The following is a 25,694-nucleotide window of genomic DNA, read 5'->3' on the forward strand; positions in this document are numbered from 1 at the left end:
AAAAAAAAAAAAGGGTTAGGGTTGCGTGTTTTTCGCCGCTCTTCTTGCCAATGCTTATTCCTCGTGTCTATTACTCCCTGCCGTCAAATCTTTTTCACATACACAGCGAAAAGATTGTTCTGCTCTGGTTTTGTGTTTCTGCCATCTCTGTTGCTGAGCTGATTATGTTTGGCTGCTGTTTAGCTCCTAGCCTCTGCCGTCCTGCCATTAGCAAAACGAGCTCACCGTTGTGCTCTGCTATCCGTGGAATCCCCGCTCTGGAATACCCTGACTGGGCTCCTCTCTGCCACGCTCCCAGGACTATCCACGAACCCTCCCTCAGTCCTGCCATCTCAACTGGGGTGTTTTCCATCACCGCTGCTGAGGTTCGAGGTCCGGTTTCTACCAGGCTAATGGTGCTCGCTGTTCTTCCCACATGCCCTACCCCGGAGCCTGCGGTCTTCAGACTCTGGCCCCCCGCACCAACCTGTGAACCTTCGAGGATAGAGCCTTCAGTATGGCAGCCCCCACTCTCTGGAACGCTCTCCTTGCGGAGATCCACAACATCCCCACACTTGACGCCTTCAAAAGGGCCCTCAAGTCCCATCTGTCTGCAAAGGACTTTGGCCCCAAATCTATTTGTTGTTTTGTCTGTCTAATCCAGGGGTCGGCACCGTAACCAGTGGCACGCTAGGAATAAGTGCAAAATATTTAAATTGTATTTTCGGATCCTGAACGAGACCGCCGCCAGAGCGCGTCTCCCCGTTACCTGCAGAAGGAAGCCATGCACCCAACGCAGCCCTGCCCTCTTTAACTCCAGGCGACTTTCTGCCGCTTTCCTCCGTGGTGCTGATCGTTTCACCACGGAGGAAAGCACTTCACTAATTGCAGTACCCATAAGGAGCTGTACAAATGCCGCAGTTTTTGCGTGGCTGTGTCTTTAGTTGAAAGCCCAGTGGCGATCTGCTCATCTCATCAAACATAATATGCTACAAAGGGACTGGCCATCTGTGTGTTGAACTTTCCTGTCGGCTCCCAGACCGTAGTCGAGGAGGGCAGAAGCAACAAGCTTCAGGTTCAATAACACACTTTAGCTTAAATAACTGGAGAGAGGCGAGCTCTTCTTGGGAGGCCGTTGCTTTTATTTAGCTGTTCTTCTGTTTCACAAAATACATCACAGACCTCTGTTTTTCTGTTTCCTCGTTTCACTTCCAGAAACATACACACGTTCCCTCACTGTCGCTCTACCATACACAAACACACATGCACAAGTCACACCTCTCTCTCTCTCTCTCTCTTAAAGGGACAGAGATCTCATCTCATTCTGCATGACCCTAATATCATAACATGTGTGTTCTGGAGAATCACAGAACGGACGATCGTCCTTATTATTATGCCGTTTAAACCAATTATTTAAATGTATTCGTTAAATTCGGCATCAAAAGTTGCGCTGACAGGTCCACACACTGCTTCCCCGCAGCGAGGCTCCCCCCGCCCTCCTGCTGATAGTTCACGAGTGTCAAACTCCTCAACCCCCCCGTTGATAATTCTCGATCGTTGGCACGCTGATAAAAAAATTCATATCAAAAAGGTTGCCGACCCCTGGTCTAAACTGTTTGTCTGACTGCCTTTTGTTTTGTAATATTTGTTTATACTCCTGTTCTTCCTTGTAAAGCGACCTTGGGTATTATGAAAGGCGCTATAGAAATCCAAGTTATTATTATAATTTTTACCATTAAGCTCCGAAGTTATCGGTCTTTTTAAAAAAATGTCATGAATTATTGCTACATAAACATTATATTGCAGTTTTAGTTTTGCCAACTCCGTTTCTAATATGCAATAAGACTACAAAATGCATCTATGATGTACTTTTGATCTTTCCAATCCAGACGAGAGATCTCTCTCTCCCGTCTGTGTGCGAGGGGGCGGGGCTATTTACACACACGCAGCTGCTACATGCATGCAACACACGCACACGGCAGAGATGACAGAGATGACGGTGAGAAGTAAGCGCTCCAAGGTGTGGTTAAATGTTACCCGTCTAGATGTGGACAATGCTCGTTACCAAAAGTGCAATAAGAGTTTAGCATGTCAGGGCGGTAACACGAGCAATTTGTCTAAACATCTTGCAAAAGTGCACCACATTCAGATGGAGGAATGCACCGTTTTCGACTGTCTTTCTAGTAGCTCTGCAGCATACCTGTATGCCCCACCTGTGTTGCTGTTTACCACTGTGTTTATGCAGTAAATACTTGTTTTCTGTTTTTTTTTTTACAGTTCTATAATTCACATTATTTACAATTTGTTTAATTAATTTACCTTTTTTCTTTTTTTCAAACCGATCAAGAGTTCAAGAGTCCCGTTAAAGGACCGGGTCGATAAGCGGTATTGATAAAAGTAATAGTACCGTTAAAACCTTAACGACACCCATCCCTAGTAGTGTGCAATATAGATTTTTGTGCATGCAAAGGCTAAAATCCCACCTTCATTGGATTTTTGATTTCTTCCGTTACAACACTCGCTTTTATTGTCTAATGACCCAACACATTGCACGTGATATGGGCTGGACTTTTCTGAGACTTCTCTAAGCGGTTGACTGCATCTCAACGGAGCCAGCCAGCTGACCAATCGGAGCAGACTGGGCTCTGGTTTCAGACAGAGGGTGAAAAGAGGTACTGCAGCACAGGCAGTATGAGAAAAATAAAGAGCTTTTTGAACATTAAAGGAGACCTGTCATGCAAAATGCACTTTTTGATGTCTTTTTATACATAAATATGTGTATATAAAATAAAACCTTCTCTTTTCCTCCGTACCCAAATCTCTAAAAACGGAGTTACAACGGAGCTGATCCAGATTTGCAGCCGATTTGACGTAATATCGGCGGCGGACCCACAGCACTATCAGAAACAATGCCCGACTGTTTTGGACGTAATATGGTCTGTGTTTACATTAGCATCGCTAACACTCAGAGCTAACCTGTACTGCACAGAGTGTCTGTGAAGAAGCAGAAAATAATAAGGAACTCACCTTGTGGTTTAACCGGCAAGAGAGAAAGCCTTTGAGCTCCTTACTGTTTCAGAAATAATCCTTGATCTAATAATCCTTGCGTGTCCTCACCGCAGCATTTTAGACAGTATCTGCCAGGTCCCGCATGAGCCGGCATAAGCTCCGCCCCCTCTTATTTGAATTTTTGTTCAGTTAAAAAAAAAAAGAAGCTTTTTTTATTTAGTCTTTATTTATACAGGTGAAAATCTCATTGAGACACAGGGTCTCATTCTCAAGAGAGAACTGTGCATATCACTATTGCGTTGCTGGCGGAGCTTGTGCTCTGTTGATCAGAATCAGAAACAGGTTTATTGCCAGGTAGGTTCGCTCTTACGGGCCTTGTTTAAGAGGCCGGTAGCGAAGGGGAAGAACTAGCTGTAACAACATTAACCTTTCTGTTGGGCGCTTTTTAGCAGACCTTCACGCGATGGCAGAGCGAACAGGTACAGGTAGGGCCCATAGTGATAGCCCTATAGTTTAAATCTACTACCCACAAATATACATATGGACATGGGTTACTATTTAAAAAAATAAAATTGTAAATTTATTTAGGAATCTATCAATGTGATTTTAAGTGGGGGTGGGCCTCAAATCCTCTAGGGGAGGTCCAGGGGCATGCTCCCCCGGTAAGTTTTGTTTTTAAATGTTGGAGTTAAATGTATCAATCTGGTGCATTTTGAGGGGAAAATAAAGAGACTAGATCTATGGAAACACCTATATGAAACAGAACTGTATACATTTCAATAATCATAAAATCATGGCCGTAACCAATAACATCCCATTTCCAATATGAAAAAAACACTGAAACTTGTTCATTTATAGTTGTGAGTGTGTCTGTGCTCCTGAATCAGCCTCTCCTGTCTCCCTCCTCTTTGAGGCTGCAGCAAAGACTAGTTTTAGCTCTCAACAAGTTTTAAAAGTGTATCTTAACTTTTTTCACCTAGTTAACTTTTTTTATTTATTCATGCATATTTTACTATCACTTCCCTCTCAAATGGAAATATGTGTTTACATAAATGGTGACCAAACCGTTTGAGACCCACTGAGAACTTAGACTAAGTTAACTATCTAAACACTCAAGAGTCCTTTACCTCACCTGAGCTGAGGTTATCCCGAGCTTTGATTTATGATCTTTATGACAGTGTCGGCAGGCCACATCATGTAGATAGCCAGTCACCCTGTGTTAACAGGCTTGGCCATCGGGAAACCTCCCGATGGCCAGTCCGGGACTGCACAGGAGGCGTAGAGCAAGAGATCATTGTCCACAAGTTAATCTATCGCAGATGGCGTCGTGGTCACGGACGAATATAAAAAAACAAAACTTAAATGGGTCGCGAAATATACTTGGGCGGCCGTTAATATACCTGGGCGGCCCGCCCAAGTATAGTCTGTGTGGGAAACCCTGCAGTGTCTTGTAGTGGATTCTAGCAGTTACTGGAAGGGCGCAGAGGAGCGGTGTGGTGTGGGAGAATTTAGGAAGGTTGAAGACCAGACGAGCCGCTGCATTCTGGATGAGCTGCAGAGGTCGGATGGCACATGCAGGTAGACCAGCCAGGAGGGAGTTGCAGTAGTCTAGGCGTGAGATGGCGAGAGTCTGGACCAGAAGTTACGTCGCTTTCTCGGTCAGGAGGGGACGTATCCTCCTGATGTTGTAAAGAGTGTATCTGCAGCAGCGGGTTGTAGCAGCGATGTTTGCAGTGAAGGACAGTTTGTTATCTAGGGTCACACCCAGATTCCTTGCAGTCTGAGTCGGGGAAACAACAGAGGGGCCGATGTTGATTGTTAGGTCAAGAGTGGGACACTCTTTTCCCGGAAGAAAAAGCAGCTCAGTCTTGTCAAGCTTGAGGTGGTTAGCAGACATCCACCTAGAGATGTCTGCTAGACAAGCAGAGATGCGTGCAACGACCTGGGTTTCAGAACGGGGAAAAGACAGAATTAATTGGGTGTCGTCAGCGTAGCAATGGTATGGAAAAACCATGCGGGCTAATGAACGATCCGAGCGAGTTTGTGTACAGAGAGAAGAGGAGGGGACCAAGGACAGAGCCCTGAGGGACCCCTGTAGTTAATTGACAAGGGTCGGACTCGGCCCTTCTCCAAGTTACACTGTAGGTGTGGTCTTCGAAGTATGAGGTGAGAAGGGAAAGTGCAGAGCCTGAAACTTCAAGTTCTTGGAGAGTGCGAAGGAGGATCTGATGGTTCACAGTGTCGAATGCAGCAGACAGGTCCAAAAGGATGATGACAGAGGAGAGGGAGGCTGCTTTAGCAGTGTGCAGTTCCTCAGAGACAGCGAGGAGAGCAGTTTCTGTCGAGTGACCTGCCTTGAAACCAGGCTGGTGCGGATCAAGAAGGTTGTTCTGATGGGGATAACAGGAGGGTTGTTTAAAGACAGCGCGTTCAAGTGTTTTAGACAGGAACGGGAGGAGAGAGACAGGCCTGTAGTTTAGAGCATCGGACGGGTTGATAGTGGGTTTCTTTAAGAGAGGGTTTACTCTTGCCTCCTTGAGACTGTTTGGAAAGTGACCAGAAGTTGAAGTATTGATGAAATGGGTGAGAAACGGTAGAATATCAGGAGCGATAGTTTGAGGGGATAGGGTCCAGAGAACAGGTGGTAGGACGGCAGAGGTAATGAGGTTAAGAACCTCACTTGGAGAGAGAGGGGAAAAAAGAAGTTAGTGTGTGGGTGAATGGTGGGTCTGATGACCCAGTGGTGAGTAATGGAGTCGGAAAAAGAAGAGCGAATATCATCAACCTTTTTTTCAAAGTAGTTAACGAAGTCGCTTGGAAGAAGGGAGGAGGGGGAAGGGGCTCTGGGGGGGTCCAGGAGGGTGGAGGGGATATAAAACATTTTTTGGGGATTGGAATAGGATGAATGGATCTGAGAGCACCAATGAGGTAAGAGTAGAGGGGGAGGGAACGAAGGTTACGGCGGACAGGTGCAGAGTTAGAAGAGATTAGTTTGTTATGTTTGGAAAGGGGTAGAGAGAATGATATGAAAAAGTGATCCGAGGTGTGAAGCGGGTTTACAGAGTGGTTAGAAGTAGTGCAGTTCCTTGAGAATATGAGATCTAGGACATTGCCAGCTTTATGAGTTGATGGGGATGGAGACAGTGAGAAAGCTAAGGCGGTTAAAAGAGATGTTGGTTCAGATATCTTCCCTGTCTGGAGGTTGAAGTCTCTGAGAAGTACAGTGGGAGGGCCAGTTTCAGGGATGTGTGAGAGGAGATTATCTAATTCCTCCAAGAAGTCCCCCAAGGCGCCTGGTGGATGGTAGAGAACAACCAAGGTAATGCTCTTTTCTAAAGCTAAAAAGACTACAGACACTGCTTTGGATATTGTTACTATGCAAGGACAAGTACTCGGAGTGGTTACCTGTTATAAATACCTAGGTATCTGGCTTGATGATTGTCTTACTTTTAAACTTCAGGTCATTAATCTAAAAAGCTGAGGGTTAGATTAGGTTTCTTTTTCAGAAACAAGTCCTGTTTCTCATTTGAAGCCAGGAAAAGGCTAGTCACTGTGACCTTTTTACCTGTGCTGGACTATGGTGATTTGATCTATATGAATGCACCTGCCCATTGCCTGGAAAAGTTAGATGCCGCCTATCACAGTGCGCTGAGATTTGTTACTAAATGTAAAGCACTTATCACTGTACCCTGTATGCCAAGGCAGGTCTGCCTTCACTAACTGTACGGAGGCTCAGTCATTGGTACATGTTCATTTACAAAGCCATGTTGTGTAAACTACCTTTTTATATCTGATCTCTCGACGAATTGAAAGTACATATTGCCTGAGATCTCATGATTTTGTTTTATTAAATGTGCCAAGTGCTAGGACTGTCTTAGGGAAGAAAGCTTTTAGTTGTGCAGCTCCACTAAAGTGGAACAGTCTGCAAACATGTTTAAAACTGAGCACTTTGGTTCCCCTGCATCATTTTAAAACTCGGCTGGGTAACATGCTGTTTGATACTCATGGTACCTGTCACTGTAAATAGAGTTTGTAAATTGTACCCTGTACATTATGTTGTATGTCATCCTTATTGTTGTTCTGTTGTTTTTATGTTACATGTGTAACTAATGTCCTGCAGGTCACCCTTGAAAAAGAGATCTTTTGTTCTCAAGGGGCTTTCACCTGGTTAAATAAAGGCTACAAACAAACAACAATGGTTAATTGTATAGGATGGGTTACAGTAACGGCATGGAATTCAAAGGTGGAAGGAGTGAAGTTAGGTAGTTGGTAGAGGGAAAAGCTCCATTTGGGAGAGAGCAGGAGACCAGTGCCACCTCCTCTGCCAGTGGGTCTGGGTGTATAGGTGAAGGAATATGCTGTGGAGAGAGCTGCTGGGGTGGATGTGTTCGATGAAGTAATCCAGGTCTCGGTGAGAGCAAGGAAATCCAGAGACTCCAGGGAAGCGTAGCCAGAAATGAAGTCAGCCTTAGGAACAGCTGACTGGCAGTTCCACAGGCCACCTTTTACTAGATGTTGGATCTCAGTGGAGCATGTGGGATAGACGAGAGCAGGCCGGTTATAGCAATTAGGAGATTCACGGGGCCAGTAATAATTGCGAGAAGACACATGAACAGGAATGGAGAATATACACATGTTTTTAGCAAGAGTGGATAAAAACACCAGCGATACCACCGAAATGAGCTGTTTGTCATTTCTCAAATGTTCGCTTCCCAGAGTCCCAGGTCCTCCGGCAGCAACCCGGAAACGGTTGTCGGCGCGCCGTGTCGAAGGAAAACAAATTTCTCTTAAGGCTCGTCGAGGATCGATTATCGAGGAGGCTGTCTGGAGGAGCCCTAACCGAGGATACACTGATTTAGAGGAGAGAGGAGTCTCTCTGGAGGAGCTATAACCGAGGGTACACTGATGTGGAGGAGAGAGGAAAGAGGAGTCTCTCTGGAGGAGCTATAACCGAGGGTACACTGATGTATTCTCCGGAGTCGATTTCAGCCAACAGTGATGTTTAAAAGAGGCGTGACGCATGGCTGGACTTATGTCAACGAAGCACAGCTCTGCAAACTGTTCCCGTTGTGAATAGAAGTTATTTAAGATGATGAAATGTGCATCAGACTTTCTGCCCTTTACCGTTTGTTTACTCACTAATCACATCTCCCCTGGATGTTAGGCTATTTTTTTTGTAATACAACTGCGTTCATTGTGACTCGATGTTTACAGTGAGAACAGCTGCTGAGGTCAGTGCAGAAAGCAGAACAGTGTGTATAATATATAGCGCTCAATAATATATGTAACAGGCCTACATTTCACACTTTATTTGTAGGCTTTAGGAGATATCTACAAATAAACAGTAGGGTTAGGGAGTGTATAGGTGTCTGTTGTAATGAATATGCCGCCAGCATAGGGCGTTGTTGGACTAACAGTAGGTGAGTGAGTGAGTGTGTGGGTGTGTTTGTGTGTGTATGTGAGAGTTGATGTGCCAGGCAGACGGGCAGGTCTCAGTAGCTTATCTGATATATAATTTGTCAAAAATTGTACATTCTCCGTTAGCCTACGAGCTCCCTGTTGGAGCGATCAACTATTCCTTCGCAATTTAGCATCACATTGGATATGGGCTGAACTTGTGCTGGATAGGATTTTTTTCGATAATTTCCCTAGGAGTTCGCGAAAATTTGCGACATGTTAATCGTCAAAAATTGTGTATTCGCTGTTAGTATACGACTTCCACGATTTAGCTATCAAAAATGTTCATCGCAATTTAGCATCATATTGGATAGGGGCTAAATGTATCCTGGATTGGAATTTTTCCAATCATTTCCCTAGGAGGAGTTTGCTAAAATGCATGAAAAACGCACATCTTTCAAAATGGCCAACTTTCTGGGGGGCGTGGCTAATGAAAGGCAATTTGAAATATGTCTGCAATCATAAGAGCAATGTGTATACAGCGTTTCTTGAATATCGGAAAAACTCTATGCGAGTAGTTTGGAGTAATTTGCGACATGTTAATCGTCAAAAATTGTGTATTCGCTGTTAGTATACGACTTCCACGATTTAGCTATCAAAAATGTTCATCGCAATTTAGCATCATATTGGATAGGGGCTAAATGTATCCTGGATTGGAATTTTTCCAATCATTTCCCTAGGAGGAGTTTGCTAAAATGCATGAAAAACGCACATCTTTCAAAATGGCCAACTTTCTGGGGGGCGGGGCTAATAAAAGCACATTTTAAATATGCCCGCAATCATAAGAGACATTTGTATACAGCGTTTCGTGAATATCAGAAACTATATGCGAGTAGTTTGGAGTAATTTGCTCATTTTATGCTATCGCAATAAAAAAAAAATGTATAGGCCACGCCCACATAATGCATTTGTTGTGACACTTTAAATCTCAGTTCGTAGTCACCCCACAGTATGTGTAACAACAAAATAAATAATTCCCCCATCCGTTCTTGATTTATAAATTGGTGGTGTTTTTGGCGCCCCCTATAGTCCAAAATGAAAATTATTTGGTGTGCCTATTCCCCAAGACAGACTGAACATATCCACCAACATCTGTGATGTTTGGATACATTGTTGATGAGTTATGAGCATTTATTTCTAAGCCCCGCCTTTTTGCGAGTACGTTTTGATTAATGGTGGCAATATTTATCGTCTGAACATGCTCATTTTCTACGGTATTTTGTCTGACCCTCCACCGATGCTGTATACGAAGTTTGGTGTTAAACTAAAAATTGAAATTTAAGTGAATATTTCACTGTTTTGAACATTATGCTAATACAAATAAAGTAGGCGGAGCTTAGGTGTCCAATAGGATTATTTGTAGAGCAGGTCCACCCGGACAAGTGTGCAACATTTCAGGTAATTTGGATTTACGGTGCAACTTCGTAAATCTTTCACAAAACGGGAAAAGTATTTTGGACAATTTGAACCCATTGACTCCAGAATGTTGCTATTTTCACCGGTCCTGGCGTCCGTGCAAAATTATACAACTTTTTGAGCGTCCTAAAGCCCTCAAAAACAGGAAAGATGGTGTGGGATAATAATAATACCACGAAGAACAATAGGTTCCTCGCACTTCATGCTAGGACGCCGTTGGGTCCTAGCGCTCCGTGCTCGGGCCCTAATACATGTAAAAAATATGTTAAAAAAATTGCAGGCTTTGCGATTTGATAATTGCATCATTTAAAATCGATTAATCGTTCAGCCCTAGTGAACGTGCCTATTGTCTTTGTCAGTCTTCGTCTGTCTGACGCTCCAGGAAAGTGCTACCTAAAATGGATGCCTGATTGCTGAGTGGTCACAGCTGTGGGGCCATGGCCGTATCCACCATTGAGGTCACCGAGGTCCGGACCTCGGTAATATTTTTCGAGCTGTGTAACAAAACTTGTGAAATAATTGCACTAAACGGTTCTTTGTAGTACTTCCATTTACTGACGATGGGGGCGCTGCATAACTACGTAGCCTCGATTAAAGCAAACAGAAGAAGACGACATGTATCAACAAACCACCGCAGCCCGGACTTGAACCGGAGCAGCGAAGGAGTGATGAGGTATCTAGAGATCTGAGTCCAGCGGGCTGCTTGTGTTTCTGTTCATCAGGACATCATATGACCAGCAGATCCTGTGTGAACGCTCTACGTTAGTCAGTGGACGTCCGACAACATGCACACTAACTTATATTGCAGCTATAGGCTATACTTTGGTTTAAATTGCGTGAATAAACTAGCTAGAGAGCTACAGTTAATTACATTCATCCAATGTCAGAAGGATTACCTTTTAACAAATGTTGTAATGATTTTCTTTCATTTCAATTTGAGTAAAACATTGAAGATATAACATTGTATTGTTTTCTTTTTACACTGACTCAGATATAATGAAAAGACTACGTCAATCGAAGCTCAGCTTTGGTAAGGAAGAGACAGGAGAGGCAGAGAGAGAGAGAGAAAGAGAGGGAGAGAAAGTGATGGATGTCAGGGAGGAACTGGAGTCACACAAAATAATGTAGGCTTAATAAGCCCATCTATTTATTTATCTATCTATGTATCTATAACAATAGTCTTCATTTACAATAGGCATAATTGTAAAACAACATACATCTATTGCAGTTATGTCATAATAACATACAATTGTATAAAACACAATTTGTTTACATCTTTGTTCTCTTTTGAGAATCAAACAAAACAGATTTAAATAAAACAAAAAGTGCAAACAAACAAGTGAAATTAACTAAATTGCTGAATTGCTTTTAATTCACTGGCAGGAGCGACAAGTGAAGAGGAGCAAAAAGTGAACAACGAGGGAGCGATTGAACAAAGAGAAAGAGTAGAGGACAGAGAGAGTAATTAAGATGGAAGAGAGGCTGCAGGTTATGGAAAGGAGAGAGACATGGAAAATGAATGTTGACAATGTTTTGTGATCATGTTAGCCTCTTCTGCATGTGCAGATCATTAATAGTAACAATCAACGGATTCTTATGCATTACACTTTCAAAAATAATTGATGCTGACATTGTCAGCCCACTGACATGGTTTGAAATCGATATATTATCCAATGTGTGACCCCCCACAGGACTTAAAAAGCACCCAAGTAGATCATGAAAATTCCAAAAATCTCGGGGGGTATCCCCCGAACCCCCCTTGCACGTTTGGTCCTCAGTATTTAGGAAATCCTGGATACGGCCCTGTGTGGGGCCACGCCCCTTTAATTAGTTAACTCTCTGCAGCTGATGGGCCTCAATAGGAAATGTAAACTGGCTCACTCCTGAGTTGTTAATGAAACTGTTTAGTGGCACAATAGTTTACAATTACATTAAACCCCAAGTTATGAGTTCAACCCTTAATACAGTTACCCCATCTCAATAAAGCTCTTAGTATTCTACAAATGTTTAAATCAAAGTTAACTCTAGCAGCCAGTTAGTTCAGTTTTAAGGTTTCTGTGAAAAATAATTGTCCCAAATTTCTGCTTGAAAATACTGTAGCGGTTTTGAGATTAAAATCACAATTTCAATCAGATCAACTACAGAGCATGTATACAGAGCACACACACTGAAACAGAGAAGTCTAAAAACAGAATGTTATTCACACAATTCTAGAAGTCACCAGTTGTTATCCTGTCAAAATCGTGTTGCACACTCTGGTAATATTCTCCTCTGTACCTCTCTTCCGAATACCTCCCGTTTTGAGCCACGTTTTTACAATAATTCCGCTTTCTTTAGCTTGCTTGCAATGTTCGCTAATCGTTAGCGGGTAGTATGGTCGCCATAAATAGATCAAATAAATGTTTTCGTTTCTAAATCTAAAAACAACAATAGCCTATTAGAACTTATTTAAACCACAGTTTCAATTATCTCAAGCTTATTTTCATTCGTTGTAGTATTTTGATAGTATGATTTATTTTTTAAGAAAGAACAATTATTTATTTTTAAAAATATTTGTCAGATTTCTACGCGTACCACAGGTTGAGAAATACTACTCTACGTATTGTCTTTGCTTTTTTTGTTTTTGTCAAATTAAAATAATACGATCAATAATCGTGTTGACACTGAACTAGTGCTTACTGCTGATATTGATAACATTTCGCTCTCCTTATTTTCATGCCTTCAGGCAGTGGGTTGGACTGCACGCATCACATGGTCAACAAAACCCGAGGCATCATCACCCTGTACCGCCACCAAAGGGCAGCATTTGCCATCACCAGTAAGAGGGGGCCGACCCCTAAAGCCCCAAAGATCCCCACTACGGAGCTTCCTCCTGGCAGCACCATCAGCTCTGATAACGATGAGGTACAGAAGAACACTTCCCCTTAAATATAGAAAAAGGGTAAACGCATCCTGTTCCCTAAATGTATGTGTCTGTATGTTCCCTTTTTTTAGAGCAAGAAGCCGTTACTCATTCAGAGACGAGGGGCGGAGTTCTCCCTGACAACTGTTGCCAGGCACTTTGGCTCAAACTTCACCAAGTCTCTGCCGTACCTATGGGAGAACACCGTGGGACCACTGAGGACAGCAGTGACTGAAAAACAACACATAGGTTTGTTGATTTTGTTGATACGTTTTTATTTAGATAGGTATTGTATATAATGACAGCAGTGTTTCCCCTACCATTGTCTTGGAGGGGCGCTGCGCCCCGCCAATGGAGCCCCGCGCCTCCCCTGAAATTCAAGGTGTTTAAATAAATAATAATATTTATTTTTTATATATATATAGCACCAAATTGCAACTAATCTACTGTCACTTTTCACATTGAACATGTGCTCTTTTATTAAATAAACTAAACGCTTTCATTTTAAGTTGTGAGTTTAGTGTTTTTGACCCTAAGAAACACTGATTCATTAATCAATAACAATAATCCACAGCTCCCCTCTCTGCTCCAGAGGATTTAGAAAATAAATATCCCAATGCCAACCCACCCCCCCCCCCCCCCTCAGACAGCACCCCCCCCAAAGCAGTAAACCTAGGGGAAACACTGGACAGTATACAGTGTTTATTCTACTGTACATTTTAAAATGTTACATTATATTATTCTATCTTACATGTACATGGTTTACTTGCACCATTGTATAACTTGCATTATTGATATTTTTTGTTGCTCTATTTTAAGGTCTTAAATATATTGCGTGTTGCACTGCTGGCTCTCACTGAGACTTGAATTTTCATTGCCAACGTTTATGCTGTAGCTTTTGTGCCCATCACAATATAACCCTTGAGTGTCTTGAGTCTTTAAAAAATAATTAGCAACAGCTTTCTTTAAAAAAATGAAATGCGAAATTCAGTTGAATTATTTAGTTTTCATTATTTAGAGCTTAGTGGCAACCTCAGGCAAAGTGAAGCCCTTGCATAAATGCAATAAACCTACAATCTCTGTCACTGCCATCTACTACTCAAAAATCTGATTGCAAAGAAGTCTGACAAAAATGACCCTACTTTTCACTTGATTTAAGATCCAGTAATCTTTGTACGCATGTGTACTGAAGTATTTTGCAGTACAGCATGAGGCTGCCCTAGTAAATAATGGTAGGATCTTAAAGATGATAACCGAGCTTTTGAACAATGCCATGGTTCCAAGGTTGGATTATATATGTATATCAAATTAATTTCACAATTTATTATCTTTCAGGACTATGTAGTTTAGGATGTTTGCTTTCAAAAATGTGAATCTTTGTTTCCGTGTTTAGACAGGCAGATCCAGCTGGAGAGGGGGGACGCTGCCGCTCAGGAACTGGTCAACTCGCTACAGGTGCTGGAAGTCATGGCGGGGGCCATGGCTGCTGAACTCAGGCCCTTGGTAAGGCTGCTCTGCTGGGCTTTTATACCAACATCTTCTGCCTTTTTCCCTCAGCATTAATTAATATTGTAATTTCAGAATATTAAGATTTAATTGGTTGAACATGTTGGAATAAGGGATTGAAGTTATGATTCATCCTAAAAATGTGTTTAATGCAAACAAATGATTGACTGTGTCTTCCCCCCCTCTAGCTACTGGAGCACTTGCCCCATCTGTTCACCTGCCTGCAGCACCCGTACACAGCGGTGCGTCACATGGCAGCGCGCTGTGTCGGCGTGCTCAGTAAGATAGCCATGCTGGAGACCATGAACGGGTTCCTGGAGTGTGTGCTCCCCTGGCTCGCTGCTATCGAAGACTGCACCAAACAGGAGGGCGCCATCGAAGCTTTAGCCTGTATCCTTCACACAACAAACTCACTATTGATTCAGCTAGCACAATATTCATGTATAGCATAACAGATTTATGCTATTTTATAACAAATGTTTAGTTCGAACAGTGTGTGTGGAAGTGTACACGGATTAGCATGGACCTTGTAGCATTATCTCTACAGTACTGTCCTTGACTAGCCTCTCCCCAGGTGTGATGGAGCAGCTGGATGTGGACATTGTTCCGTACATTGTGCTTCTCGTAGTGCCCGTGCTGGGTCGTATGAGTGATCCCAGTGACAGCATTCGATTCATGGCCACACAGTGCTTTGCTACACTCATCCGCCTGCTGCCCCTGGAGGTAGGAGCACTCAACTGGAAAGCACTCTGCAAAAAATGAAATCACTTTCAATCTCGAATACATTTAAACATATTGTCATTATCCTGGTTTTTCCATTTTAAGTTTTTTTTTTTTTTCTCCCCGTTGTCCACAGTCGGGTATACCCGACCCCCCCGCCATGTCTGCTGACCTGATCCGCCAGAAGGCCAGAGAGCGCGACTTCCTGGAGCAACTACTAGATGGCAGAAAATTGGAGAACTACAAGATCCCGGTGCCCATAAAGGCTGAGCTCAGGAAGTACCAGCAGGTGTGTGTCCGCTTTAAATGATATATGCTGGCAATGCAAAAAAATTGCTAACTTGACCAGATACATTTGTGATCGAAATCAGTCGGAAGTCACAACGGCTCATTCGAAAATAAACGTGGATTTGCGTAAAAAAATAGTTGTTCAGGTGTTTTGTTTGATTTCAAACAAAGTCTTGACTTTCAGAATATGAAACTTTTATTTCCAAAATCACACGATAAATACATTTTTGAAGCTTGTAAAGGGAAGATGTCTGCTGTTCCGCAGCGCAGCTTCCCCTCCCTCCGACTGAAATTATGAATGCAAGGCGTATAGCAGGGGTGCCCAACCTTTTTTGAACCGAGAGCTACTTTTAAAGTTGCCAGTCTGCCGAGATCTACCAGTCCAAATAGAGAGGCGTAGCCATTACTGACAGCCTACTACCAGGTAAATACACACTTCTACTTGTATAAAACTGACCTTCGTACGATGAATACTTCATAAAATACTGCAGATCCTTTATTTTACCTCTTTCTAATCTACACACATACAAGTATTTAACTGAAGTTACACAACAGTGTTGTTGAAACAGAGTTGGAGTTTATTCACACGTCACACAGTGGGTAATGTTTTCAAGAAACATTGAACAGTGCTGCCACATATGACACAGGGGAAAAAGAAAATACTCTGAACCCTTTCTTTGCCATTATATAAAAATAGTGTTGCTACAAAAGTATAAATTAGGCTTACTAATAAGACAACTCAGATCTGAAGCTACACAGGAATCTGCTGCCAAAGTGCAATAAGAAAGACCAAATTAATAGAATCAAACCCTTTTTTTGTTGCATTTTAGTAGAGTATAAAAATAAATGCCTTTAAGGATGCAAGCAACACTAGTTTCTTAACCTGAATTGATAATAGACTATAATCAATTTAAGTTTGCATTCTTATACCATTTTGTACAATAATTATAATGAATAAGTTCAAACAAACTAAAACTTACAGCTGATTAATAACGGTATCTAACTTGAGTTTTTATCATATCAAAAACCTGTTGAAATGCTACTGTTATTTTTACTGTCCCCCAAAAGCGCGTCGCAGCCTCCAGGAATGCTTCTTTCACAACTTCGCCGTCTTTGAAAGACTTCATGTGTTTCGCAAGAACGTGACTGACACGATAAGATGCTATGGTAGCAGCCTTGCTCTTGTTGTTGGGCCCTGGTGAAAATGGACTGCTGTGCATTTAGCTGTCCTTTCAGGCCCCTCCCCTTTTGGAGCGTAGGGCAGAATTAGGAGGGAATTCCGTCTCGTAGCGTTTGTGCACGGTTTTGAAATGCCGCTCCTAAATTACCCTTCTTCGATAAAGCCACGCTCGCATTGCAGATGAGACAGATGGACTTTGAATTGGAATAGATACAAAAATAATCATCCTCCCACTCAGAGTGAAAATGATATATTTGGGGCTTTTTTGCTTCTGCCATAATTGCGGTCTTGTGTGTGTGCGGACTGTCACTCCTGTTGACACGGACAACGTCAGCGAACTAGTGCCCACTGCCCACCAGCCACGCCCCGACACATGGGATCAGGCCGGCCAATCACAAAGCTTTGATGCGTTCAAGTGCATTATTCTGGCACAGGAAGATTTTGTTATAGGACATTAACGATAAAACTGAATATTGTTCTTTTTTTAGACACATCTCGCAATCGACTGGGAATCCGGTCGATCGCGATCGACTGGTTGGGCACCCCTGGCGTATAGTAATCGTAGATAACACGGCAGGGTCCGTTACAGTTTGTTTTCATCTGATTTCAAGTAAACAAAGTCTTGGCTTTCAGAATATTAAACTTGTTTCGCAAAATTCAGATGATAAATACAACTTTGAAGCGTGTAACGGCATAATTACAAGCGGAGAAGAACAGCCGGTGTTTCTCGTGAGTGTTTTCCCCGGGAAACAAACACAATACACACAAATGCAAAGATACACAAACACACACACGTATATACACACCAGAGTTCCCGTTAGAATATTTTTTCGCCGGTCAACATGTCCGTTAAAGTTTAAATCTTCCGGACAAAATTTGAAAAGTGCCGGTCAAAGGTGGTCTTTGTTATTTATTGAGCTTTAAAACAAATTGATATGATTCGATATTAAACAAACTAATTATAGTAGATTAACTATTCAAACGTGTTCAGTCATTTACAATAACACAGAATAATAAACGGAGCGCTCTCCCTCTCCTGACAGCCCGTCAGTATCATGCAGCTCGCGGATCAGTGATGAGTGACCCGACAGTGAAACTAAACATATCTATAGCTATTTTAGGTAGTTTGAGAGGTAATTAAAATAGCTACGTGTGATATTCTAACCTGAAGTGTGTGTTTCGTTCCGCTCACCGCTGCATGTGATCATGCAGAGCTGCCTGTCGACTCGTCAGCAGCAGCTGATCTCTCTCTCCCGTCAGATTAGACTTCACTCGCGTTTATGTCCATATCGATCAGATCTAGCTAGTTCTAGCTAATGATATGACTACCTGCTTATTAAAAGACACCTAAACAATAAGCGTCGCTATGCAACTGGGTGAGGCCACAAAGTATAGCACAGCATTATGCATTTGTTTACATTCCCACCGGAACCCCGAGGCATTACCAACAGATCAACGCACAATCAACCCATACAGGACATCTCTTTCTCCATATTAAGTGTTAGACATTAGAATTGACTATTCTTGTCTGTCACATAAGTGGCGCAATTTGCGCAACTGATGCGGTTGACCGGACACTTTGACCGTAGAGATTTATATTTGCCTGTCTTCAGCATATTTTACCTGTCATAGTCCGGTAATTACCGATTAACGGGAACTCTGACACACACTCACACACTCGCGAGCTTCCCCCAGACCAGTAATACAAACCAAAATATCTTTCCTCCGTAGTATTTTGATCATTTGCTCCGCTAATAATCAATCAGATCGATGGATTCCAGAGAAGAGGAAACTTTGAAGGCCTTTTTCTCAAAATGATGACTCGGTGACAGTCATTATATAATGTGACATACTTTGCTTAATATTTGGAGTACAAAAACAATCCTGATATCATTAGAAAGCTAGGAATCTCCTCTTTCCAACAGTGTATACAACTCAAAATGTGTCTTCGGGTCAATGCGACTGATTTCGATGGAGCAGGTCACATTTAAAGTGGTCGAATGGCGATGTGCACATTTTCTTTTAGATGTTTGTTAACCAGTTAAGCCCCATGCCCCTGGTAACAGGGGCAACATCTTGCAAGAAACAGCGTCTGAGGGCTTCTTAAGATTTAACAAACTATGAATGTGTCATACCCACTTAACGGGAAGAAACTCAGCTATCAGACAATATTAACAATTTTTAGCTAAACGAAACACAAGGGTAATAACAAAGGCTCTGAATTAGCCCTGAGCGAAGAAATGCTAACACACTTAGCACAGAACTAGGTATGAAATCAGGGATGCAAACCTGTCACCTTTCGGCGAAATTCGCCGTTTTGAATCCAAAATAGGTCGTTTGTGTGATTCAAGTAGATCTGCAATAAAAATATTTTTGGGGTATGGGGGGGGTCTGGGACCCGGAGTAATCTGCAGCCTCGAGCTGTTATGTGCCATCATGACACGCATGGTGTTCTTTTTTTATATATTATAATGAAGCGAGAGCTGTGTGCTCGAGTCTTCCTGCCTGTCGGCTCTGCTGCTCCGCGATGATGGTCTAGCTTCAGCAGCTACATTACCTACGGGTGCGTTCGTTAATATGAACTGTGTGGTCCGGAGTCACTGTGGTACAGACTGGACCGCTTGTGAACAGCTGTTAGAACGGGCCGTTCAGGTGTTCAGAGCAGAGCTCACTGTCGGAGCGTCAGAGCGTGATGTGCACTGAAAAGTTTTTCTGCTGCAATATTATTGTTGAGCTAGCTAGCTAGCATACATTGTCACTATCTGCTAATGTTAGCTTTAGCCTTCGTTTTCTAATCGTTTTTTTTCATAGGCTATAAACGGAGGTGGTATAGATCTTGTACTTGAGTAAAAGTAGAAGTACTTAGATCTTGTACTTGAGTAAAAGTAGAAGCACTCAGATCTTGTACTTGAGTAAAAGTAGAAGTACTCAGATCTTGTACTTGAGTAAAAGTAGAAGCACTCAGATCTTGTACTTGATTAAAAGTAGAAGTACTCTGATCTTGTACTTGAGTAAAAGTAGAAGTACTCAGACCTTGTACTTGAGTAAAAGTAGAAGCACTCAGATCTTGTACTTGAGTAAAAGTAGAAGTACTCAGATCTTGTACTTGAGTAAAAGTAGAAGTGCTCAGATCTTGTACTTGAGTAAAAGTAGAAGGACTCAGATCTTGTACTTGAGTAAAAGTAGAAGTACCAGAGTGTAGGAATACTCTGTTACAGTAAAAGTCCTGCATTCAAAATGTTCCTCAAGTAAAAGTAGAAAAGTATTCTCATCAAAATATAGTTAAAGTAGCGACAGTAAAAGTAGTCGTTGTGCAGATTGGTCCATTTCAGAATAATATATATGATGTGTTTTATAATGATTGATCATGAAAGTGTTCTCAAAGCTGGTAAAGGAGCAGCTAGTTTGAATGACTTTGTATACTGCAGGGTAGCTGGTGGATTTACTCCAGGTGGAACTAAAGTCTGATTTAACACTTGATTATATTTCACATCATTCATCCACATCTGTGAAGTAACTAAAGGGATTAAATAAATGTAGTGGAGTAAAAGTACACTTTTTACCTCTGAATTGTAGAGGAGAAGAACAAAGTAGCGTAACATTGAAATAATTAAGTAAAGTACAAGTAGCTCAACATTGTACCCAAGTATAGTACTTGTTGAGTTTATGAACTTGGTTACTTTACACCAGTGGCCATACAGATAGAAAGACTAAGCCTTGCACAGAGGCATGAAAATACATTTTCAAAATGCTCAACAGTGCTGCCAAAATGATAAACTGACTGCTACACAATTAAAATAAATGCTTTTATATATTTCTATTAGATGTGACTCTTTGGCGTTTCTGTTATCATTAACTGCTTTAGTTGTTCTGACTGCTAAAATCCTCTGTTATTCCTCATTTTAAAGCCGATATTCCGTGGGGTCGGGGGGCTCGGATCCTTGTCACCTTGTTCATACCTGATGAGTTTGCATCCCTGGAAATACTATATGACAGTAAAAAAAGAATAAAGTTTAAAAGGGTGATTTGTAAAATATCCATAAAGAAAAAGTAAATATTTTTCATATGGGTGTTGAGATGTATCCATAGATCTCTTCATTTTGCTCTCAAAGTGCACCAGATTGATGCATTTAACTTCAATATTTAAAAATAAATCTTCCCGGGGGAGCATGTCCCCGGACCCCCCTATGTGAAGTCCACACACCACCTATAAAAATAGTACTTTACCCCTGCTTACACCTATATGCGGCGAGCTGATTATTGAGCCTTCATTGTAACAGTCGTGGATACACTGTGCGTGTGGGGAGTGTTGCAGTAGAAAATTCCACTGGAGCGCCCGGTACCTTAATGGGAAACCCTAAATACAGTGGGGCAAAAAAGTATTTAGTCAGCCACCAATTGTGCAAGTTCTCCCACTTAAAAAGATGAGAGAGAGGCCTGTAATTTTCATCCTAGGTACACTTCAACTATGAGAGACAAAATGAGAAAAATAAATCCAGGAAATCACATTGTAGGATTTGTAATGAATTAATTGGTAAATTCCTCGGTAAAATAAGTATTTGGTCACCTACAAACAAACAAGATTTCTGGCTCTCACAGACCTGTAACTTCTTCTTTAAGAGCCTCCTCTGTCCTCCACTCGTTAACTGTATTAATGGCACCTGTTTGAACTCGTTATCAGTATAAAAGACACCTGTCCACAACCTCAAACAGTCACACTCCAAACTCCACTATGGCCAAGACCAAAGAGCTGTCAAAGGACACCAGAAACAAAATTGTAGACCTGCACCAGGCTGGGAAGACTGAATCTGCAATAGGTAAGCAGCTTGGTGTGAAGAAATCAACTGTGGGAGCAATTATTAGAAAATGGAAGACATACAAGACCACTGATAATCTCCCTCGATCTGGGGCTCCACGCAAGATCTCACCCCGTGGGGTCAAAATGATCACAAGAACGGTGAGCAAAGATCCCAGAACCACACGGGGGGACCTAGTCAATGACCTGCAGAGAGCTGGGACCAAGGTAACAAAGGCTACCATCAGTAACACACTACGCCGCCAGGGACTGGGAGAAGTTGCACAATTGGTGGCTGACTAAATACTTTTTTGCCCCACTGTATTTGAGCACCCTCTATGAAACTTCAAGCTACCCCACAGCACCCCCAAAATAAATCTCTGGCGCTGCCACTGAGCCTGCAACTCCGTTTTGGTGGCTCATTGCAGCCACTAATGCTGTGATAAGACACACTTTTCTGCCAAATATCAGCATTTTCTTTCTTTTAATTTTTTTGCACAAATTGCAAAGTGCTAGAACAATAAGTTGCAATACTTTGCCAAAGGGATTACACAATTGTATTATGTATTTATTTTTTTGACCACACAGACGTATGGAGCATTGTTTTATTATCAGTGTTCAAGCAAAGCGATTTCTTTGAAAGGAATGCTCATGTTCATATTGATGTATTTTAATAAATGTTAACTTGGCCCATTACGTGACTATTTGTGTTGGGGGGGGGGGGGGCCTGACTTTTTTTTTTCTCCCAAGTGGGGGACTGACAGAAAAAGTTTGAGAACAATCTAATGTGTCTGAAATGATTACTGATAATCCATCTTCATATTTATGTCAATAACGGAGTTTTCATGACAGCTTCCGGTTTTGGGCATTCTGGCTACGCATCACTCATTCACCAATGGGTAATGTTTAGATGGATTTTAGGAACTTCCCCTCGATTCTATTGGCTCTAACGGTTAAAAAGAGGTGTCAATCATCAAAATCAACCGAGGGGGGCCAGAGATATTGAAAATCCACCCAAATGACCCCAGAAGTTGGTTAATTTTTTTCTAAACCTCGAAAAAGGTCAAATGTCACTTGTTTTGCATCAATATTGATACATGGTACTTATTATATGTTATAGTTTGGATTCCTAAAACGTTTAGTATGCTATCCCATCATTCAAGGGTGGTTTTCACTATAAGTAATGGTTTTATTTTGGACGGACACAATAATTTACATTTATTTTACTATGTTCAATCTGAATTTACTTTAAAATAAAAAAAATCTATATTGATTCTGACTTTTCTACATCCAACTCACAGGTTTATCATTGCTTTGAGAAAAAAGATTATTAATGTACCCCTTTTTAGAAGGGAAGATATAGTCACTTGTTCTGGGAATGTCATTTTCAAGCCTGAGTCCTGAAAAACAGGCTCAGGGCTCAACAGGTTAAGGCAGCTCTGCTGAGACGAGCCCATGACTATAATAATAGTAATATAATATAGCCACTTTCTCCTATTGCCATATATGTCCATTCATAACATATTTTATATAATAATATGGCATGTTTTATGGCTATTCAATAACTTAATGGTCTGTATGAAGTGTTTATATTATAATAAGAAAACTGAACATGAATGTACATATTTTTCTTTAGTGTATAGCTTAACGGTGCTAGCTTTAAGGCTAACCAGAGCCTTTTCCCTTTTTACTAGTAGGTGTTCTAGAGGAATTATAGCATATATTTTTAACCGACAAATACACTGAATAAGATTCCTTAATGTTGATATTGGTGGACTGATCTCAGTGTGGGTGCTTGTCATCTTGCAGGACGGAGTGAACTGGCTGTCCTTCCTGAACAAATACAAGCTGCACGGGATCCTGTGTGACGACATGGGCCTCGGCAAGACGCTGCAGTCCATCTGCATCCTGGCAGGAGACAACTACCTCAGGTATCCACTAGGGCTGTATCCGAATATTCGTTCTTTGGGGTACTATTCGGGTTTCAATTTCGTTATTCATTTTTCTTTTTTATATACATTTAATTTATTGAAATCTCCAATATCAACGTAAGAGCTTGTGCCTCTTCGGGGGTGCTAACACTTAACCATAAACTTTATAGTTTACTTTCTCCGTCACGTTGTTTCCATAGCAACAACAACTTCCTGTCAATAGCGCCAACTCTCCTTCAAAATAAAAGCATGTCCATACAAAATAGGAAGCCAAGCCAAATTACGCTTAAGACATATACAACTGCAACGAAAGTAACAAACACAATACAATATCCTTTTCAATTTCAAAGAACACAAATTGGGTTGGATACATTAACAAATAACCATAAAATAACAATAATGTAGAACAGCGGTTTTCAAAGTGTGAGGCCCGACTCCCTGCCAGAGAGCTTCAGGGGAGGCGTAGCGTGAGAACAAAATAACGAGAAAAAGATGAGTAAAGTGTCACTTGCACACTTTTGGCTGTCTGTGGAGACCGAGTTCCCCCACCTCGCCAAAAAGGCTGTAAAAGTGCTCATTCCCTTCACCTCCACCCAGGGGCGGACTGGCCATCTGTGTGTTCTGGAGAATCACAGCCGGTCGTCAGCGGGCCGTTGACGGCCGGCTCGGTTCGCTGACGGCCGGCAGCGCCCTTTATTTTTAAACGGCATCATTCAAGTTGCGCTGACAGGTGACAGAGGTCCGTTCAGCAGGCCGTTTCCACGCAGCGCGGCTCCAAGTTGTTGTAAATGTTAAAGATAAAAAGGTTTTAAAAAGTTTTTTTTTTTTAATGTTTTAAGGAGGTGACGCTACTCAGCCAATCAAATCGGTGCAGTCTGTGTGTGTTTGAATCTATTATGCTGACTCACTGAAACGAGACAAGAAGAGAGAAACCGTAATTTAAAATGGCGTGCTCAAAAAAGAGAAAGGTAGACAGCGAAAACAGAGCATTTAATGACATTTCTCTTACTGGACCGCTTTGAAATGCAATTGAATGCCCCTGCATTATAGCAACAATAATAATTGGGGGGGGGGGGGGGGCGCAGCTGTTCTTATGTTCTCTGAGGGTAGGCTCACCTTCCCACACTTTGAAAACCCCTGCTGTAGAATAACAAAATGAATTCCATGAATAAACCGAAATACACGTGTTGAAGCGGTTCGCTGCTGATTATTACGCAAAAAAAATACTGTTCTCACCACACACTACTACTGCAACTATATTGCCTTGAGGATTTAACTACCAAATATGAGGTCATGAATGATTTATTTCTTCTAAGTTAAAGGTGGGGTAGGTAATTTCAGAGAAACCAGCTCGATTGCGCTAGAATTAGAAAATACAGCCGGAACAAATCTGCCACTTTCTCACAGAGCCCCTCCTCCAACACACACGAACGCGCACATGACCAATGAGGGCACGAGATAAGTTTGTGCACAGGTGGAAGGCTGACAGGCAGGTAGGCCATCCAGTTATTTTAGCCGGCTCAGATGATTGGTCGTGCTTTTTACAGCACTACGGATTCCACAGAGGACATTTTTTTTAATGTATTTTATTGTCAAAGCATTTAATATATTCATTGCTATCGGGATGTTAAGAGCATTCCATGGAATATAACAAAGTTTTTCTGAAATAAATGACATACCCCACCTTTAATGTTAATTGTGTTGGCAATGCAGACATAATCCACATTTCTACATAATAGTAGAAGTCATGATACATCTTGCCATCTATATGTACCGCTGTGTACTATATAAGAGATGATGTGAAATGAAATGTCTCATTAAAGATGGCCCACAAAAAACAATTATGTAAAACATTATGAAAATGTCTTTTATAATATGCTAATCATCTATGACCACAATAAGCTTCCACATACTGTGTTATTAAACAATAGACAGTCTGGTTTGAAAGTTTCACCAGTGATTTTCTTTGCTGCATTCTAACGGTATTTTATGTTTGAATTGCTTCGATGTGCATTGTAAGTAGACTGTACTCAGCCTTCCCTGTGTTTGATGTTCATTCAGGGCACAGGAATATGCCAAGACTAAAGCAGCAGACAGCAGCCCCATGCCCTCTCTGGTGGTGTGTCCTCCCACGCTGACAGGCCACTGGGTGGACGAAGTGGGCAAATTCTGCTCCAAAGAATACCTCCACCCACTGCACTACACCGGGCCTCCTACAGAGCGGATGAGGTAAAGCCTGGTCACACTTTCTGCTGTGCGTTACGCCTGTCGGCGTACAGAGAATGTCCTGTAGATTTTACCCTTTTTAAAATGAGCCTTTTGTACAGTTTATTTTTTATGTATTATACGCTAGTTGTTTGTAGACAAACGCACATTGAATTACTCAAACATTCATTTTCCAGGTTGCAGCACCAAGTGAAAAAACACAATCTTATAATAGCCTCTTATGATGTTGTACGGAATGACATCGACTTTTTTAGGTGAGTATTTATTATCCTTATTCTCAAAGGT

The 25,694-nt window shown here is 41.8% G+C and overlaps 1 protein-coding gene across 2 annotated transcripts in view; it reads left to right on the forward strand.

The window, feature by feature from the left end:
- btaf1 (BTAF1 RNA polymerase II, B-TFIID transcription factor-associated) overlaps positions 1–25,694 on the forward strand; it is a 49,592-nt gene that overhangs the window by 15,007 nt on the left and 8,891 nt on the right. For both annotated transcript variants that reach the window (XM_034223705.1, XM_034223713.1), the window contains exons 21-29: positions 12,587–12,765; positions 12,856–13,012; positions 14,157–14,266; positions 14,458–14,659; positions 14,844–14,992; positions 15,126–15,278; positions 23,062–23,183; positions 25,245–25,412; positions 25,586–25,663. In XM_034223705.1, the coding sequence (XP_034079596.1) occupies positions 12,587–12,765; positions 12,856–13,012; positions 14,157–14,266; positions 14,458–14,659; positions 14,844–14,992; positions 15,126–15,278; positions 23,062–23,183; positions 25,245–25,412; positions 25,586–25,663 (1,318 nt within the window). The remainder of the gene's footprint in view (positions 1–12,586; positions 12,766–12,855; positions 13,013–14,156; positions 14,267–14,457; positions 14,660–14,843; positions 14,993–15,125; positions 15,279–23,061; positions 23,184–25,244; positions 25,413–25,585; positions 25,664–25,694) is intronic.

Source organism: Gymnodraco acuticeps, unplaced genomic scaffold (assembly GCF_902827175.1).
Source record: "Gymnodraco acuticeps unplaced genomic scaffold, fGymAcu1.1, whole genome shotgun sequence".
In the NCBI taxonomy this organism is placed as follows: domain Eukaryota; kingdom Metazoa; phylum Chordata; class Actinopteri; order Perciformes; family Bathydraconidae; genus Gymnodraco; species Gymnodraco acuticeps.